Source organism: Copadichromis virginalis, linkage group LG1, assembly GCF_057382275.1.
Source record: "Copadichromis virginalis isolate Kocher_CV1m ecotype Utaka linkage group LG1, C_Virginalis_male_GT1.1, whole genome shotgun sequence".
Classification (NCBI taxonomy): Eukaryota; Metazoa; Chordata; class Actinopteri; order Cichliformes; family Cichlidae; genus Copadichromis; species Copadichromis virginalis.
In genome coordinates, this window is record NC_140618.1 from 36,423,870 (window position 1) to 36,443,863 (window position 19,994).

The 19,994-nt window shown below is 40.2% G+C and overlaps 1 protein-coding gene across 1 annotated transcript; it reads right to left on the minus strand.

Moving 5' to 3' along the window:
- Positions 1–1,665: 1,665 nt before the first annotated feature.
- gch1 (GTP cyclohydrolase 1) lies at positions 1,666–19,923 on the minus strand. Its single transcript, XM_085460980.1, has 6 exons — positions 19,476–19,923; positions 13,709–13,818; positions 9,421–9,476; positions 7,153–7,184; positions 6,372–6,456; positions 1,666–5,425 (listed from the first exon to the last, which is right to left on the minus strand). The coding sequence occupies exons 1-6, from the start codon at positions 19,834–19,836 to the stop codon at positions 5,299–5,301; spliced, it is 771 nt and encodes a 256-aa protein (XP_085317106.1). The 5' UTR covers positions 19,837–19,923; the 3' UTR covers positions 1,666–5,298.
- Positions 19,924–19,994: the final 71 nt, after the last annotated feature.

Below are 19,994 nucleotides of genomic sequence, written 5' to 3' on the forward strand. Positions count from 1 at the left end.
TTCTTCCTGGGCGAGGTGTTCCAGGCATGTCCTTCCCACCGGGAGGAGGCCCCAGGCAGACCCAGGAAATGCTGGGGCTGGCCTGGGAACACCTTGGTGTTGCCCCAGACAAGCTGGAGGAGTTGGCTGGGGAGAGGGAGGTCTGGGCTTCTCCGCTTAGGCTGCTGCTCCCGCAACCCGGTTCCGGATAAGCGGAAGATGATGGATGGATGGAAACAATATCAAACTTCCTCACACATGCCTACACTGTTTTAAGTGTTTTCTTGTAATTGTACATTTATTTACTCGTGTATTTTAACATTTTGTTACTAATCAAAATTCTAGGGAAGTCTGACATATTTGTTTCACGTGCACTTAAAACAACATATCCATAGTCTGAGGTAATAACTGGATACACACCATGTTTCTGATGTTTTGATAATAATTACAGTGAAGGGCAGTTTTGTCTGAATTTCAGGGCAGAAAATTACAGTTCATCAAATAATTTATTATGTACATGCCTGTAGTTTGGCTATTTGATTTGTGCCATCTGGCGTCATAGATAAACATAAATGGGTATCATCTACAAAGTAATGAAAACGTATGCAGTGCTTTCTAACGATATTGGCGAAGTAAGCTCGTATGGAATAAGAAGGTCTTATGTCACCAGTACAGTCATGAAGCTCTGTCTGTGTCATAGCACAGAACTTTATGACTGACTTTTGAATCTATCAGATGGATACGATATTTTTCTTGATTTACAATGACTTTTTAAACAATTCTTGAACTAAAGGTAAGATTGGTAATCAGTCTCTATTTAGCTGAGACAGCTGAATAGACTGAGGGCTTTTTAAGGACTGGTTTAATTACAGCAATCTTAAAAGCCTGTGATACATACCCTACTAATCCTACTAATACACAAAATCTCTATCTGCCCTCCTACACAAACAAGACAGGTGCAGCCAAACTTGGCACACAGGTACATGTTAAGCTTTTATTTAGATTACATATTATAGTGATTGGTGGTTACTAGCAACCACCTGCCAAAGGACGAAAAATCTATAGCATTTATGCCTCTGTAACTCCTTATAAAAGCACAGTATAAAAAACATCCATTTTATATCCACAGAACATCAATATTAAAATATACTTATATACCACCATTAAAATTACATTTTTACAGTATGCAAGCACTCAGGGAGACACACAGAAAGGGAGCTAATTAATATACGTAATCACAACACACCAAACAAAACTGTACTTAGGATAAATTGATTTTATTAGCTGCTTTAGTCCTTCGCCCTCTCCTCACCACCAATCAGTCACGGCAGATGGCTGCCCCTCCCTGAGCTTGTTTCTACTGGAGATTTCTTCCTGTTAAAATGGAGTTTTTCCTTCCCACTGTCACCAAGTACTCACTCATAGGGGGTTGGTTCCCTGTACTATTGTAGCGTCATGAAGCGAATGTTTTTGTGAAATTGAATATTAAACTTTTTGTAGCTTTTGTACTTTACATAGTAAAATATTGTTCATAGCTACTTAAAAAGCAAGTGGTGCATGAACACGAAACTTCCAAAGTCAAAAATTTTCCTTGTCTGCTAATGTTGCATGAATTTACGGAAAGCTTTAAAGGAAATAAACTTACATGTAAACTTATGTGTGTGCTGTGAATAAAGACATGGGCGCTGCTGTCACACAGAGGTTTATTTTCTTTGATTAAAAAGTCTTCAACGTGAACACAGTACATGATGCGACAATGATGTCGAAGGGGCCAATGAACAGGCTTTCCTTCTCGACAAGGCCAGAAAAACAACATCAGAGCTGTTTGTTAGCGCCCATCTTCACTCCAACACACACACACACACACACACACACACACACACACACACATATCCAGTCATCATGTTGCACGTCACAAGTTAAAACCTCCCAAAATCTGTCTGGGGACAATTGTGATGCATTGAAATGTAAAAGCATGAACAGCACACACACCTGTCACCATACTGTTCATCTGCTGGCATGCAAACTGTATGCACAAACAAATGCACTAACTCACACACACACACACACACACACACACACACTTCATTTGCCTCTCATGGAAATGACAAATTCCAGTTTGGTTGATAAAGATTGGTTTTGTTGTGAGAAGCGAGTTGGCACATGAAGGCAGGCCCTTGCAAAGGACCATAAAACTAATGACAACGAAAAAAATCAAATAAAACTCAGAACACTGGTGTAATGTAAAGATGCAGTCTGAATGTTTCCATTGATGATTCCACGCAATTTGATATTAAAATTATGTTAATACAACAACAACAATAATGTCAATAATAATAATAATACATACGTCATGGTAAAGACTCTAATTTAAATTTGAGTTGTAAATTAATTTAAAAAAAAAAAACAGACTGAAGGGCTAAAAAGTTGTGACAGCAAATTTTAGAAATGAGGTTCTTAAAGAGTGACACAGTGTTAAAGTGACAAACAGCATGTTTAAAGCTCAAACGCATGAACCAATGACACAAAAAATCTTATCCAGGGCTATAGCTGTTTGTAATTACGTTTTCTATTTATACTTTTTTTGGGGGGGGTTCAAATAAATGTAGTTGGAAAGGCCCCAGAGTTCAGAGTGATACTGTTAAAATGGTTGGTCAGTCTAACACCTGGAGATACGTTAATATATGTAAAAACATTATATTAAAAAATTAGTCAGCAGGTTTGCTTTCAAGCAACTTAAAGAAGTCCAGATGCTTTTCTTTGCAAGCTCCTTTGACTACGATGACCTGGATGACTGAGAACCTTCACAGACGTCAGCAGGTTTAGTTTATAAAGACTTTATGAAGCCTGAAAAGAGAGCCCAGAGAAGGTTCAGACCACTTGAATTATAATATGCTGAGAGGTTGTTGGTTTTTTGGATGTTTTGACCAATGGCCTTCAAAGCTTTGCACTGAACCTGTTACACTTGGCCTTATTTTATGTCATATATATTGTTCGAATGGTGGACACTTACATTAAACACGGCCATTTTCACTGTATGTACAAGCTCAGGATATAGGCTGCTCTAAATGATTGGCTTCAGGCCCTTTTTTCTACCATTGACTCTGTATGATGTCACAAGGAGGGGAAATCCTAAATATGGTCGTCTCAGGCACACAGCTCTGAAACCCGTGTTGAACCATTACTGGATCAAACAAATGACGAGTTAATGAGATAATTCTACCTTTAGCACCAATCTGTTGAGAGGAATGGCCACAAAATCAGGTTTATCTACTTACTGAGGAAAAAGTAGACAGACAATAGCGAAAACTAGTATATTTGAGGTCACAACAGCAGTGAGAAGTAAAATGTCCAGACTACAGTGCTACAAGCAATGTTCCATCTAAGCTGCGCGCGTCTCTGCGCACAGAAAATCTGCATTGTGCACAAAAAAAAATCTAACCTGAATTGAAATTAAAATAAATACGTTAACAATTCTATTTTGCAGTATTAGTCAATAAGTGACTGGCAGCTCCCGTATAGGATTATAACGATGCCACCATATCCCATAGTCCAGCCAATAATGCGATTCACACTCGTATATACTCAGCTAATCAACGTCGTCGGCAGACTATGACAGCGTCCTTATGTGCCGACACCGGTGTTTTAGCTAGCAAAGCGGCGTGGCTAACGTGGCTTCCCACCACATCAATGACAACGTGTACAACCATTGGAGATGTGAGCAGGACAGACAGCGGTGTTTTGAGATGTGAGAGATTTGCAACGTTTAGCGCAAATCTTGTGTACTTAGTGTGTAGTGTAGTCAATAGGTTGTGTGTGTCAGAACAATGAGGCGACTGCTGAATGTTACAGGTGTTACAGGAGTGATACATCTCCTGTTGTCAGGCCTGCAGGTATCAGGCTTGTGATGTTCTCCTTTATCTCATAGTGGACAGAAATTATTTTTTGGAGTGGCACACATAATTTGTGTGGCATCAAATTTGATGCAGAACAGCTGATTGTTCTGTAGAAAGTTTGAAATGTTTATTTAAAAAAACGCTTTGGCTGCATTTTTAGGTAAACAGCTGCAAAAAACTTTGTTTACAAAAGTTACTTTTTTGAAGAAGTAACTATATAATTAATTGCCCAACATTTGTCATTATATACTGCATTTTGCAGACAGAGAGTTACAGACTCTCTCCCAGACCACAGACTCATAATACAAGTCAGAAAACAAAAGAAAGTTGTGTTTTCAAAATTGGAGTTCAAGTTATTTTTACTTCCAATAGTGTTGACATACTACACAGGTCATGAACAAGATTTGAAATTTTCATTGTAAGTGGGCTAAAGCACTTAATTAAAAGTAGTCTAACATAAATGTAAATGCTGTAATTTGATTATTTTGGATGGATTCGATGCTGGCGTGACCACAGTGCACACGTCTAATGTTGCTCACAGTGGTTCAAGGGACTGCTCAGGGAGATTGTGTGTTCGCTCAGAGACATGAAAATTTAGAGGGAACATTGACTATAAGTATCTGAGTTTGCACGTTTGACCAAGTGCTACCACATTAATAGACAGATGAAGCCGTTAATTTAAAAAGGGCTTGTAGTGACACGGACTCCTCTGGGCTGTTAGACTGTAATGGAAATATTTGATGTTTTTCTAATGCACTTTGGTCAGGGTTAGCTGCCAAGTGTTGCTTGATGTTCTCTCTGAATCTACTGACTTAACATAGGCACCGCTTTTAGTGAGGACATTCTTTGGATTCTGATTCCTTAGTTTTTCAAACCTAAAAGTATTTTTGTTTTGTTTTTTATGGCTTTCAGTCAACAAAATCTGAACCGCTTAGTGTCAAAATTACAGATAATTAAGGAAATACTGGTGGAAATATTTATGCTGTTAGTTTGCTTTTGTCTTTGTGTTATTTACTTGTGTCAGTGAGTATCCGGAGGAGTTAAAAGGACCGGTTACTTTTACAGGGAGGGAATTCTCTCCATAAACTGTCCTTCCATTTTTCCTCGAGGCCTGTGACTGATATTTGAAAGACGAGCACACACACACAACACAAAAGAGCTCAAAGTCTGTCCTGTCGTCTAAAAGCAAACAACGTGTAAACCAGTGGCCTCGCACTAAAATCACAGAGGTAACAGTTCACTTTATCCGATGAGCACAATAACACAGAAAACACCCGCCTCTGCCTTTGATGAGATGGAAACAAACACACGCACACACTTGTACAAACACACTCACACACACACGCAGGTAGCACGGCAGCTGGTTCATGTAGGTTGGAGGTAACCCCAGGCAACAGGAGGAAGGCGAGAAGCTTCACCCCCCTCAACTTTTGATGAGCCTCAGAAACTCGTCGCGGGTTTTTGGATCCTCTCTAAAGTTCCCCAGCATGGTGCTGGTGACGGTTTTACTGTTCATCTTCTGAACGCCTCGCATCACCATACACATGTGACTGCAAGGAGGAAGACAGGAAAGATAAAAAGATTTGATCCAAAAGAAGAGACAAGTGCAAAGACCAAGTCATTTATTCGCTGAGCAACTGAAATGTTTTTAAACGGTTAGAACCTGGAAATTTGTCCAAGAATTTGCGACAATATCATTGAAGGTGAAGAATTTCACATTCAGCAAGCAATTTTTGATTTCTCAGGTCACCTGGTGGGAGGACACCGAAATAATCTCTAAACAGTTGTGGTCTGACTTGAGGTCCCTCTCAGACAGAATGAGAAAGTTTTGCAAATAATTTCCATCATGTTGGAATCAATCTGAGCCAGTCTGTACCGAAGAGTGCAACTCGTCTGCAACACATTTTGATTATCAGCCGGTCGTATTCTGGTTATCTCATATATAACTGTTAACTTTGCACTGTAGGGGGATCTTTGTGAGATTTGCCACATTGTAATAATCGTAGTGTGGAACTAGCTAACAACACTGACTCCTTAGTGGCTTTCAAAGTCTCTTGCACTGTTTTTCCTTGGCAGTGCTTGTCCTGTTGTTTGTTGAAGGTCATCCTGCTACACTGTAACAGACAGATGGTTCATGCAATTGCCACCCAAGTGTTTGTTTAAAGTTCCTGACCTTTTCCAACCCTAATTCTAACTTCCTGTCCATGTGACAATTCATAAAGGGTTTCAAAATACTTTAATGCCTATACCATGACAACATTATCATTTAAGAACTCTTAAGTGGTAATAAGCCATGTTTTAATACAGATCCTGGTTCCTTCTGGAAATGCAGATTTCTCACATTACATTTATTCCCCCTGAAAGTTCGTGCAGTGACAACAAACCTTTACAGTTGGGCAGAGAAAAGAAGACGAATGGAGAAAGCAAGGGAAAGGAACACAAGATAATACATTTTAAAAGTAAAAGGTCATTTCACTTGTTGGTTCATGTACGTACGTTGCCTCGATGACAACTCCGACCCCAGTGGGCTGCAGTGCCTCTGTAATAGCTACAGCGATTTGTTTGGTCAACCTCTCCTGAACTGTGGACAGAGAGTACAAACAGACGTACGGCCAGAGCAAACAGTCAGGGATCAAGGGCAGTGCTGGTAGAAGTATTCAGTCCTCACAGGACCTCTGCTAACAAATGATCATTTACTGTGTTCGTGAGCTTTAATGTGGCCACATCGTTGTGTAAACATCGCCACAGATGGAGCTAATAAAGCTTTAATTACATTACACACCGTCAGGTAGTTTTTTTTTAATTTAATCAAAGTGTCAGGGCTCTCAAAAGGGACAACACATAAACTTGAGTATTTATGAGTTGGTCTTTGTTTTCATGCAAAATGTTTGATATTTTTACCATTTTGGGTCAAATCAATATCTCGCATAGCGGTGCTGAAGTGGTTACTCGAAGAAAAAAAAACAACTAAATTTTTGTTGTTTTTAATGGAAAATCATTCAAAAAACCCTCAAACTCAAACATTGAAGGCTCACCCAAAACCATAACCTGCTTTACTGTGCTTTCTGTACTTGACCCTGTAGGGCTTGACTTTATATTTGGGAAAAGATGGATGGTCACACACATTTTTACATCCAGCCCTTCCTGTCAGATCAAATGCAGTAAACCAACAGAATATTTCCCTGTGAGATGTAAAATAAAAGTGAAATAAAGCTAGTAAAAATCAAAGTACAAGCACACAAAAACTGCACGTTGACAGGAGGAGTTTATTTATTACCTTGTAGTCGACGGCTGTAGATCTCAACAATCCTGAGGAGGAGAGGGAAAGCATTAACACAGCCTCAGGGGAAATATGAGAGCAGTGAGTTTTAGCAGCAAAGATTAAAACGGTAAAAATAAATAAACATTTAGGGCTGACTCATGAATATAGGAAGGAAGACACAAAAAATGTGTTTTTTATGAAAATCTAAGTGAAAGAAGGACTCTGTTTTGGTTACTTTTCACTCAGAATAACTTCACTGAATAGACAAGCTAGAAAGGAATCGCCACATCCTGGCAACCGAGCATTTTTTCAACTAATGTGTTGTCTACAGTATTAAAAAATCCTCAATAATACTATTATTTAAAGCATGTAATCCTTGGTCCTTTTAATAAACTAGTGCCAACTACTATCTACAATGAGCGTATAATAACATACATTTGTATTTTTTTAAACCTGAACTGACTGGGGCTAGAAAAATGATCAGTTATCAAGACTTTTTAATCTTAGTATACGCCCCCTCCTGTCATTTGAATGGACATACACAATAAACCAGCTCCATTCAGTAATTTTAGAAGCAGACGCAGCTCTTGTAGATGTGCAGAATCCACCCGGTCTTCCCCTTCAACCTGTTGCTCTTCTCGGTGAGCAAAACCACTTTGGACAAACTCGACCCAAATCACCTTCAGGGAAATGTCACAAGAACAAACAGGCAGGCAGCATGCAGGAGATAACCCACTTTTTTTTAAGGGAGATGATGGTGTAGCTAAAATCTTATTGGAGGCTTCAATGCAACTGGAAATTTTAAGCAAACAGCCTGCTTACATTCAGTGATGCAGATAAGACTTTGATGGTTGACAGCACCAAGAGATCATTATTTTATTCCTTAAATGATGTGAACTTTTTTGGTGGTTGTTGTAGGTCCAGGAGTCATTTAGAAAGTGCAAGCGTCATGGCTTTCTTATCCTGACATCAAATGTGATGCGAACAAGTCTTCCCGAGTGTTCTCGGGGCTTTAGCTGGTTTGGGCTCACTATCCACTGAGAGAACGATTGCCTGGCTGTTTTTCTTTTCCCCTAAAGATAATGTGATAATGGACACAATGTGCTTTGTTTTAAAGGTGCAAAAGGGTCTGTATCTGTATAAATACACTTTATAATCATTTTTAATCATTTGATCATGACTGTGAAGTAAATTTGATGACTCTCTGACATGTGTAATAAAGCAGCGGTCCCCAACCTTTTTTGCGCCACGGACCGGTTTATGCCCGACAATATTTTCACGGACCGGCCTTTAAGGTGTCGCGGATAAATACAACAAAATAAAACTAGTACCGGTACCGAAAAAAAGAAAATTTATTCATAACACACGTGAAAAGACCCAGGAAAACCGAGTAAACGATAAAAACGATAACAAAATAACGCTGAAAACCAATAAAACCCCTGAAAACTATACATTTCACACCTGAGCCTCAACTCTCGCGGCCCGGTACCAAACGACTCACGGACCGGTACCGGTCCGAGGCCCGGGGGTTGGGGACCGCTGTAATAAAGGAATAACAAAATTATAATAAAATAACATTGGATGGAACAAAGCGCAAGGCAGTATTTTAAAGGTTATTCTTTGCAGGTCTAAATGTTTGTTAACCAAATTTGAACTATATCAGCAGGCTGATAATATATTAGCCATTTGCTGATATACTGGTATTGGCATTTGTAAAAGTAGATAAATGAAAATTTAAAAAGTACAGAGGAGACAGCAGAAACAGAAAAAACAAGTCATAATTACTAAATATCGGTACTGGCATCTGTCTTAAAAACTCGTGTATAATGATGTGAAGCTTCACTGGCGATCTGCCTGAAAACAAAGCCAAACTTTATAAAGAAACCTTATGACCGCAATCATGAATATCAAGAGCTGTCACTCTTATGTCAGTATATTTTTTATTATTTTAATTATTTTGTTAGGAAAAAAAACAACATTGTGATGTTCTCCATAACAGAAAAATAACTATATTCTCTTGAGATAATCTTAAAACTTAATCTGAAAGTGTACTTTACTGATTCCACTTGTAGGGATTTCACTTAGAGATGCTCTAAGTGAACGGTGTAGCTGCTGCCGTCGCAGTGACTCTCCAGTACTGCGTTAGTAAGGGGTGTTAGCCTGTAAGCCTGAGGGTATTGGGGTCAGTGGGTAGTACACACACAAGTTTTAATAATCAGCTTAAACACACACACACACGCACAGATAATGTGACAGTTATGACAATAGAGTAAATGTACTTACCTGGCTAGCTTGCTGAGGCCCAGAACTCTCTTGTTTGGGAGGTATCCAATGTGAACCTGCAGAAAGTGACAAGCTCAAGGTTAACCCTGCTCTCATTCTGGCTTATGATACAACTCACTAATGGTATAATTATGAACTGAGGTGTTACTGATCCCAGCTCAGCTCAACGCTGCACGGCGGGACAGCGGTTGCTGAACGTGTCAGCCAGTATAGCTAAAGCTCTCGACCTCATTAGCCTCAGTTCTGATCGTTTCACATACTAATTTGACTACGTTCAAATCTAATCTTCAGCTTCTCGTAACATAATCAGAGTTTCTCGAAACTCATCACCAAGTAGCTGCTGGGCTCACAGCAGATGTCTGCCCCTCCCTGGTTTCTTCCTGTTAAAAGGGAGTTTTTCCTCCCCACTGTTGCCAAATGCTTGCTCATACAAAGTTGTGTGCTTGTTGGAGTTTTTTCTGTATAACTGTAGTGACCTTACAATATAAAACATCTTGAGGTGACTATTGTTGTGATTTGATGTTGAATAAGTAAAATTGAACTGACTGTACAGGATACTGACCCTCCCCGTTTTCTTATTAGCCGTGCTTTCATGACACAATTCTTTCTGATACTCCAATAAATAAAGATTCAGTTGCACAACTAAAACAAGTGTGGCCACGTTATTCTTAGCAGAAACCTTTATCTTGACCCGGATGGGCCTCACAGGCCGCTGGTTGCCCCGATCATGTAATAAAGCTGTTCTTTTTGCTACAAGTGTTCCTGAAGCGTCAACCTTTCTCAGATTCATCTTCTTCTCCATGCAGCTTGGAAGTAGGTGAAGTTGTATTTTAATTTGTTCTTAGCCTCAACCTCAACACGGGCTTCTCTTTTTCATCTTTCTCATCACACTGGTGTTTGAAGCTCCAACTCTGATCGATGGATAAGCACATCTTTGGCACAAACCAGTGTTTTAATCCAAGGACATGGCCCTGCTGTACACACTCCTTCCAACCCTACTGGATCTCTGGTCAGACATATTACATCTTTCTTCACTGACAGCTCAAGAAATGCATCCACCCCGCCCAGCAAACTGGAGTTAGTTAAAAGCTTTGCCATCAGGAGTAACAGTTTAAAGAGAAAACAGAATAAAGCCACAGGTGTACACTAATTGCCAATGCCAAGTTTCGCACATTAGGTACGAAGTGAACGTCAGGTTGATACGAACAACAGGAAGGAAAAGGAAGGCAATGAAAACCGAAGAGGCAGGCGGACAAGACGAGAGAAGCGAGAGACAGAGTCATCAGCTGGAAAATCACTGCTCGATGGCTGCAGGCTCCAATTCTCATACACACACATATACACACCAACACACACACTGGTACGCTCCACTCAAATGTCAGACGCAATTTTTTGACAAGACGAGAGAAAGGGCAGTGGCAACATGCGTGTGGAGATCTCTTTTCCCTTCAGATGTTACTTTTTTTAGTTCTCTGCTGCAGCGGCCTGATAGACCGACATCAAACGGGCCGAGCATGGCGGCTGCTTTTTTCACTTATCTGTCCCCGTTAGTCAGATTTACTGCCTCACGCTGTGAGTGAGGAGGGGGCAAGGCAAACAAAAAAAACCTCCTGAGGTTTACAACAGCTTAAGTGTAACACAATAACACTCCAACTCTTTTTCTTTTAATAGCCATATTTTGTTCATAGTTCTAAATATTTTGGCATATTTACTATTTGGAGGTTTCTCACTTAACCTGCTGGCAGCTGTTCTCAGCATCAGGCTCCGATTAAATCATTTTATGATACGAGGAAAATTTAGCGGGTAGGTGTTGAAGTGATTTCTTATTTTGTCCATCTTATTTATAGCACTGAGGTAATGCTAAATCACCTGAATGCACAGGTGTAAAACAAAAAGAAAGTGGTAAACTGGGCGCATGCGTCTGTCTGTGTACAATTTCATTCACTCTCACGATGAATGATTTTTCTCTAAAGATACGTGAATTTAAATGTTGGTGACATTTTGCTCTGTTCCCAGTCAGGATGATCCCACACTGGTTAAATAATGTTGAGGTCCAAACTCTGCAGAGCCAGATATTGTTCCATTGTGTATTTTTCCATCCAGGTGTGCTTTTACTGCATCGGCAGTGTGTTTAGGATTATTGACGATGATAAGCTGTTGCTTAAAAATGAAACTGTTGCAATAAGATCCTTTCGAGTACTGAAAAGATGGCTGTAGATGCAGGTTGTGCTGCTGCACAACCTGCAATGATTTGAAATTCAATTTTCAAATGTGGATTCATCACATTATCGGCCCACTAACTGTATGATATGGAATACATCAGCCTTTTCTCCCTCTTTCCCTCCCTCGAGAGTGGCTACTTGACACATGCCCTTTTAATAAGACCTTTTTTGATAAGGCTTAAGTAAACAATAGATGGATGAACTGAAGGGTCAGGTCACTGCAGGGTTTGTTCCTGTTTCTTAAGGCATGACTTTTAAATACTGTTCACCTGCTGCAGCTAGACTAGCAGCACTTTGAGAATCCCTTTGTTAGTGCAAAAACAGGCTTGTTATTTTTGGCATTTTTTTTTAGATTTAAACAAAAAAAATCAAAGAAATTCTGGGTGGCTCAAGCGTTTTGCACAGTACTGTATGCTGATGGCATTTTAATATAGAAGTATCAAAATAAAATCAGGTATTTAGTCCTTGAATTGACTGATAAAAGTAATTTTTGTAATCATTCATATTTTTAGGACACTACTGAATACGTTACCTTTGTAAAAGAAGGCTGCAGATCATAACGCAAGTTATTAAATACAATATTTGGAGTGCCAAATGTCCTGATCAAACCAAACTGCTTTGTTTGTCCACAATTCATAGTTCTTTGGTTTTCCCAAAGCTCAGTACCCGATTGCTTGTTTTCCACAGGAAACACATCGCAGGGAAGAAGCAATTATGCCTGAATACAAGAACAAAGGACACATGTTTGTTCCAGTGTGTTTTCTCTTCAAACGTTTTCTGAAGAGTTGACATGATAGCATCTCTGCTGACTGCAAATCAGTCAAATGTTTTTAAACAGCTTATTCACTGAACAGCTGGCGACTACCTGCCCAGCAGAAGAGGAGGACCGAGACACCGCAAACAGACAGCCGGAGAGAGGGGCTGGATAAGAGGAAGTGCTGCTGATGATGACAAGAGGGGTGGGGGGGATTGATGCACATGAGTGGACACACTGCGAGAGGAGGCGTTTGTGTGATTCACTGCTGTCATCAGAACCCATTTACACCCGGTGGAAAAAGATCAGCTGCCAGCCTCCATTGTTTTAAATGACATGCACCTGCAGGTGAAGACGGAGGGAGAAGGGAAGCAGAGGAAGAAAAGCAGAAAGAGGGACGAGGCCAGTCTGCCGGTTGGTGGAGAGTAATGATATCAAAGGGGCAGAGAGGAGGCTGAAAACAGATCTCAGCTAATCTGATTGCTTCTAGTGTTCTCTGATGTCCAGACAAACGTCAGAGAGAAATGGTTTTTGAAGATACACATCTGGTTGCACGGCTTGATGTTTGTGGCAATTTTTTGTGCACTAAATTATGGGAAAATATATATATAGCGAAGTGCCTTGTGAGTAAAGCAGAGTGTTTGTTTATGTGTCTCTTTTTGCAGTCCAAAGATGCAATGAGATGTCAGCCACATCACATGGACTGCAGCTCCCTTTCTGCCCCAGCGGTCACCTGCATCTTTAGTCATTGTCCTGTTCCCATGGATGCAATTACATTTGTATCTAGTTGGAGGAGCGTGTCATTCTGTTTAGAGAAAATACGTTTTTATGTTGAATTTCATAATTTAAAATCAGGTCATTAAACAAATTATGACATTTAATGATGTCATTTTTAAAGAAAAGGTGCTAATGCTAATGCTAATTCCTCCCGCCCTTAGAAAATGAAGAGGTCACTGAACCGTTTGATGGGTATAAAAATGATGATTCCAGTAATGAAGCTTATAATGAACAGCAGCGATAAACAGAAATGTAGCATATTCTGCTATAGGAAAGTTACCAGGTTAAGCATTCAGCTAAGGAGGCCCACAGCAACCCTGCCGTGTCTCGTGGCCTGTTTATGTAATCATTCACTCAGGGAGCATGAAGTCACGTGCTTTACTAATACGAGATGGTGCGCACTGGTAACAGGTTCATTAGAAGGACTACTGAGCTTGTTCTGCGGGCCCCAAATTCCTGAAATGCATGGAATATCCTCATACACCATCAAGTTTGTGCTTTCAGAATCGCTCTGTGTGTGTGTGGTTTCTTTTACCCTGCCAAAGATGGGCACCAGGTGATGTTCACACATGGAGAACATGTCGATGTCTTTCACTATCACCATCTCATCGTGGTCTTCATCGAAGATGGCGTCATTCAGTACGTCTGAGGAAAAAAATGGGAGAGATTAAACATAAAGGAAAAGTCTAAATAAGGAACGGCAGAATAGATCAGCATGATCGCAAAAAGTAAATAATCAATCAACCAAACAAGAAATGCTGCAAAAAATTCAGGTAACAGTCAAATTCAGGCAAAAAGAGGTTTTTTGTTGTTGTTTGGCTTAAATTTTAAAAAACTAAAATAAAAAAAACAAAAACAATGCAGGATTTTTTCTTCTTGAGGGCAGACAGACTGAAGTGAACCAGCCATGCTGGAGGATGCCGGGTTTGCCTTGACCATTCAGCTGCCACGCCCTTTACGATGGACTTCAGTGTTTCTCTCTGGCAAACACCACTGTCTAATTATAGCTCTGCATCCTCCTTCGTGTGGTTGCCTTATTGCATTTTTTGGTTGCCGGGGTTCAATAAACTGTTTTATCTTTTGAACGTGACGGCGCAGACGCTTCTCGCTCTCATCGCAGCAGTTTTTAATTTCCTGACTTGCTATCTGCAAGAGGGAGAGGACGGAACACGGAGGGGTGAGGTCACCAAAACAACAGAACACACTGACTTGTTGCTTCGGCTTCTGCTGCTTATTTTATCACTGTGCACATAAAGGGAGAGGCCTGTGGGGTTGACAAGACCGATACATATTTTTCCTGTCACCACCTTTTTTTGTATTTTAGCAAGCTAACAACAAATTAGAGCAAACCACAGTGTTCAAATGTTGACCTGATCACCAACATTATTATAGCTCACACTTTAATGTCTGAACCATTCATTCTTGTAATCATTTTTCCAATAGACTAGAGTTGCAATGGTTAGTTCAATAACTGCCAGTATTTTTGTTGTTATTTTTCCAGTTCAGGGTTGAAGGGCCTTTCTCAACTGCCAATGAGCGAATGGCAGGATACGGCCTGTACAGGCTGCTGTTCCATGAAACTGCCAATATTTTAAAAAAATCACTGAAATCCTTCTTCAAGTAAAAATAAAAACAGACATTTTTAGCCTCTTATATACGAAGAGTCTCTGTTTTGCTCTGTTTTATTTATTTTATTCTGTTTTATAACACAAAACTCAGGAGTGGAGCTTTGGACTGTTGCTCATACAAAACAAGACTTTTAGAAACATCATCTGGGGGGATAGGAAACCTAAGAAGTGTATTTTGGTCTTAAACAATTTTCAAACCTCAGGCAAATTTCGGTGCACCTCATATTTCATTACAGGGTGATGATGAAGCCATCTACATCCACATGCCCCCCAATTTATAGTGACCATCTGGAACTATATGATTCTAGCTTTAGAACAGACAGAAGACATCCACAGGAGCAGGGCTTTCAAAGCTTTGCAGTCTTTTAAACACTGGTTTTTGGTTTAATCTGGGGATGAGCAGTACTGCTGGCTTTTTAGGTACTTCTACTGGGATCAGCAAAGCTGGATATATATTTTAACCCTGTGGATGGAGGCTTTAAGAATTCCATCTATCTAAAGTCTATGTGGTGTCTCTAAGGCAAGACGTATTGACCTACAAACGAGATCCTGAATGAGTGCTGCCTTCAGGTTGACACGGTAACAAAGCGGTAATCGTGTTTGAAAGTTTTGCAATCAAGAGCAAAGTTAAAATAGTGTGGGAACACAGCAAAGTCAATAAAGTGCTACACGAAGCAACCAACAGTTTATTCAACCTTTTATTACCGTCAGACAAAAAGTGCACTTTTGAATAAATTTAATATGGAAAATACTAATTTTTCCCTAAATTTGGCACCATTCAAAGTATTCAGAGTTGCTGTTTTCAGAGACCCTGTCAGATCATGCATGACTAGATTATTGTAAGATCCAAGAAAACTTAAAACTGCGACTATTTCCAGGAAATTTCTACAAGCTAAAGTCAGTCATTTTTAAGGTTTACTGGATCTACAAATACCAAGACTGTGTGAATGAATTAGGACTGTAAGAAAAAGTGTGAATGCTACACAGTGCTAAGGGGTTAAAACCTGCCTGATCCAGTTTGTTGCAGCAATGTCCTCAGATCGAGCTGTTGTAGTGAAGCACAGTCATCCTTTAAGGTCATTTCAGTCATTACAGCTTCTGAACCTCTAGTTCAAAGGAAAGTTTCATTTCTTTCAGACATAATCAAGTGTGCACCCTGAAGGAAAATAATGATAATCAACATTAACTAAGCAAAGCCAACAAAGGTTGGCTTGGACACCCTGTGGCTGCCAGAGAGAGACCAGGCATTTATCAGGTAATGACAGTGTTACTCATCATCTGTGCTTACAATAGGGCTGCCTCCTGTGTGTGAATGAATACCACAAAGACGCACGCAGAATGAAGAGGCCACATGTTATCACGTTTTGAGCGAAGCAGGAAATGGTGCCGTGAATGACAAAAGACATAAGCAAATAATGGGGACACAAACTCACTGCTCCAGGTTATAGATAAATAGGAGTTTGTGCTGAACAGTCAGAAGGTTTAGATGATGACTCAGATTCTCAGTCACCATGCAGCACATGCAGGAAGCTTTCTGATTATTCCTAAAAAATTTTAAGCTTGCTAAGTGGCCCTATCATACAGCCTGGCTCATACGTAACTGTCTTCAGTGACGAGAAGAACAAGGAGTTTTACACAAGATGTTATGGCCCACAGCTTGATGTCACATTAAGTGGTCATTCTAATATTGGCTGTAGGTTTGGATACAAGGTAGATAAAGGACATCCACCCAGCATTCCAATAGGATGATGCTGCCACCACCATGCCTCACTGTAAGGATGGTAATAGCAGGTGATCGGCAGTGTCATTCATTCATAACAATTCATTATTCACATTAATTAATATTTTCTCATCCAGGGAGGATTGTCCTGTCTCAAGATAAAATGATAAAATTAAGATGGTTTAAACACAGATACATAAATTCAGATTGGAGCAGAAACAATTTGTACATTAACTGTTTAATAAATTGCCAAATAAAAAAAACTGTTGTTTTCTTTCTTTATTAATCAGCTGGGTGTTCTTCTGAGTTATGATCTTGTAAACCACTCTACAGATGGAGGCATAACCAAGATAAAGGGAATTACTCAAACTTTGTTTGACTGATTTGCAGTGACCCTTTTCTTTTCTTTTTTTTTTTTTTTTTGTTACAATGAGTCCAATCCATGTCATCAAAAAGCACCTTCAACACAACAGAGCTGCCAGACTCAGTCACTGTGTGGTTTAAGCCCACATCCTTCTATCACTGCATGCCTGAAAATGTGGTGGAAGATGTAACAGACCGGCGATGACAATGCTTAAAATTAAGGTTTAGATTTTAAAAGGCCTCCTTTCACTTGTTCATGTTTTGTAAGACATTTTTCATGAAGAACATGCAACCATTTGGTGAGTCTAACTTATTTCTCTGACAATAAATTAAAAAACAAACAAAAAACAAAACAAAAAAGAAAATATGCTTTGGTTTTTTGTTTTTGTTTTAACAATTCTGTAGAAACCAATTTGAGTGTTAATAGGCTGATGGTTAATGAAAACATTAGGTGCAAACTCCATCTACTTATGAATTAAAAGCATGACATTTGCACTAAACAGAAAAACATCTTCCTTTAAATAACAGCCAGGGAAACATTACAGATCAGAAGTCCTGTTTAATCCCTGCATAACTTTTCTTTACTAAGGTTGTGTTCGTCATGTGCTCGACAGAAAGAGGATTTTAGGCTCAGGTTGTGATGAAAGCTGAACCCATGACCCGCACACACAAACACATAAACGCACTGAGCAAACAGTGCGATACTTCTCTCAAAATGCTATAACTCTCCACAAACATCCAGCTGCGACCTCCAATACATGTGTTTTTTGTCTTCTCTGATTTTCAGTAAGTCAACGGGGAGGCTCCTGCAACAACCAATCAGCAGGCAGATGGTGCAACGCCACCGCCTAAACAACAACGCATGCAAAGCCATCATTGTCCATACCATCAACTGAGAAGAGCTGAGAAGAGCTTCAGGTAGATGTAACCATGCTATGAGTTCAGTCAGGTTAACATTAAATTAAAAAACAAACAAAAAACAAACATGAATTAACTGTCTCAACTGGTGCCCACACATGTTTCTCCATTGCATTCCTTCTTTTTAAAGCTGCATAACACACACACACACACACACACACACACACACACACACACACACACACACACACACACACACACACACACACAACCCCAACACCCAAACTACCTCCAGATGCAGTTCTGGAGGGGGCAGATCCCCAAATCTAGCCACTCCAACATGCTGAAGGATGGAGAAAAAAGCCCATGTGGAACTGACACTGCACAGCCCTTCTCCAACGTGCTGCAGTAAACCTCCTCACAGCAGCAGGCCAGCCAGCCGGCTCAGCTGGACCAAACATGACATAAATCTAGCAAAGCCTCGGAGAGTGGGTCTTTTCTACGACGACTTTCACCTAAAAAGTTTTAAAAAGAACTGTCTCATCACATTACCTGATATAAAGGGCTGCAAGTGATGATTATTTACTTTTAGGGATGTATCTAGAAATTAATCTGGCAATTTAGTAGTCATTGGTATTAAACCTAAAGTTTGACGAGAGTCCTTGCACACTAATGGATAAATCCTCAGGAAGCAGGATATGGTGCTTTTATCAAATGTTTTATTAGCTTCAAACAAGCAGAAACAGCACAGGTGAAGTAATGAAAACATTATAAGATTCTTATATTTGTATTTTAGACATAATTATTGTTTTGTTTTTTTCATTTGGCAGGAAACACAAAATTAAATCCATCTTTCCACTGAATTTGTGTTTCAGTTGTGTGTGTGTGTGTGTGTGGGGGGGGGGGGGGGGGCTTTTATTTATTTTTATTGGTTTTTTTTGTTTTTTGTTTTTTGAGGGGGGAGGTGGTCTCCCAGCGTTAATCAGTTAAACATTACATGGCTGTGAGCCAGCTTCTATTATATAATCAGCTTGTGAGGTAGATGCATTGTGCTTATGTGCTTTATTTTATGCTTAAATTACTTGAATATATTTTACCACACTTCTATCTGAAAAGCAATAAACGATGATTTGCTGTGTAAAGCTTAAAACTAAAACATAAAAGATCAAATGCTGCTTTCGCATGAATGATAATTCATGATAACACTGTTATCTGCCTTTCAAACTTAAATCTGCTTTTCCTTTAAAAAAAATCACGTATCCTGTCCCACTACTACTGTCCAAAGCTTTACATTATTAGCGTTATGCATTCACAAAAATATGACGAAAACCGGCTGAGAGGGGAAACTCTTGAATTTTATAAAAGCCGTTTATAAATGATGGTAATTACTTAATTATGTATTTGTCAGAGGTCTCGTCTCATTTTTAAATTCCCCCCACTCAGATTGGCACCTGTTAAAATACTTTATAAAGAAGCCGATGACCTCGATCACCTGACTTTTTTTTTTTTTCAAAACCAATAGGAACAAAGTACACCCCACTAAAACAGTCAAGTATAACTAACTGTGCTATATTTCCCTGTGATGGTCCTGACGGAGCACATGTGCACTCTCGGCTCTTTGCGCACTGAGTTTTGGGACGTGTTCTTTCTCCTGTCACAGCTGTTGACCGCGGCGCAAATCCCAGGCACCTATGAGCGGCTTTGTGGATTTAAAAAACAAAAACACAACTCACCGATAATTTTCTCCTGGTAGCCTTTAGTGAAGAACTGCATGGCCGTGGCAGCCCTCCAGGGGGTTTTGAGGAGTCCCTGCCGCTGCGGGTTCTCCCCGAGACCCCGCAGGATGGTGGTGTAGGCAGCGGCCAGGGACGGCAAGCTCATCTCGTTGTCCTCCAGGCTCCTGGTGCGCTCCTCCTTCCAGCTCTCCATCACAGCGGAGGTCGACCGGTGCGGAGCGGATTCTGCTGCCGGTGCCTGAGGACCGCCGGCTGCCCGCTTCACCATCCCGTCAAAGTGGCCGTTGAGCACGGAACCGCCGTCCCCGTTGTCCTTCTTCTCGTTTGAGCTGTACTTGTTCTGCTTGGAGCGGTCCATCGCTGCGGTTCTCTTGCCTTCTTAGTTGAGCACTTGTTGCATCAGTTTCTGACGGGTACTTTAGTTTGAGTTCAAGTGGGCGACACGGTTGCAGCCTCAGCATCCTTTATAACAGCAGGATAATCCAGAGCGAGCTCCTATTGGCTAGCCAGATCTGA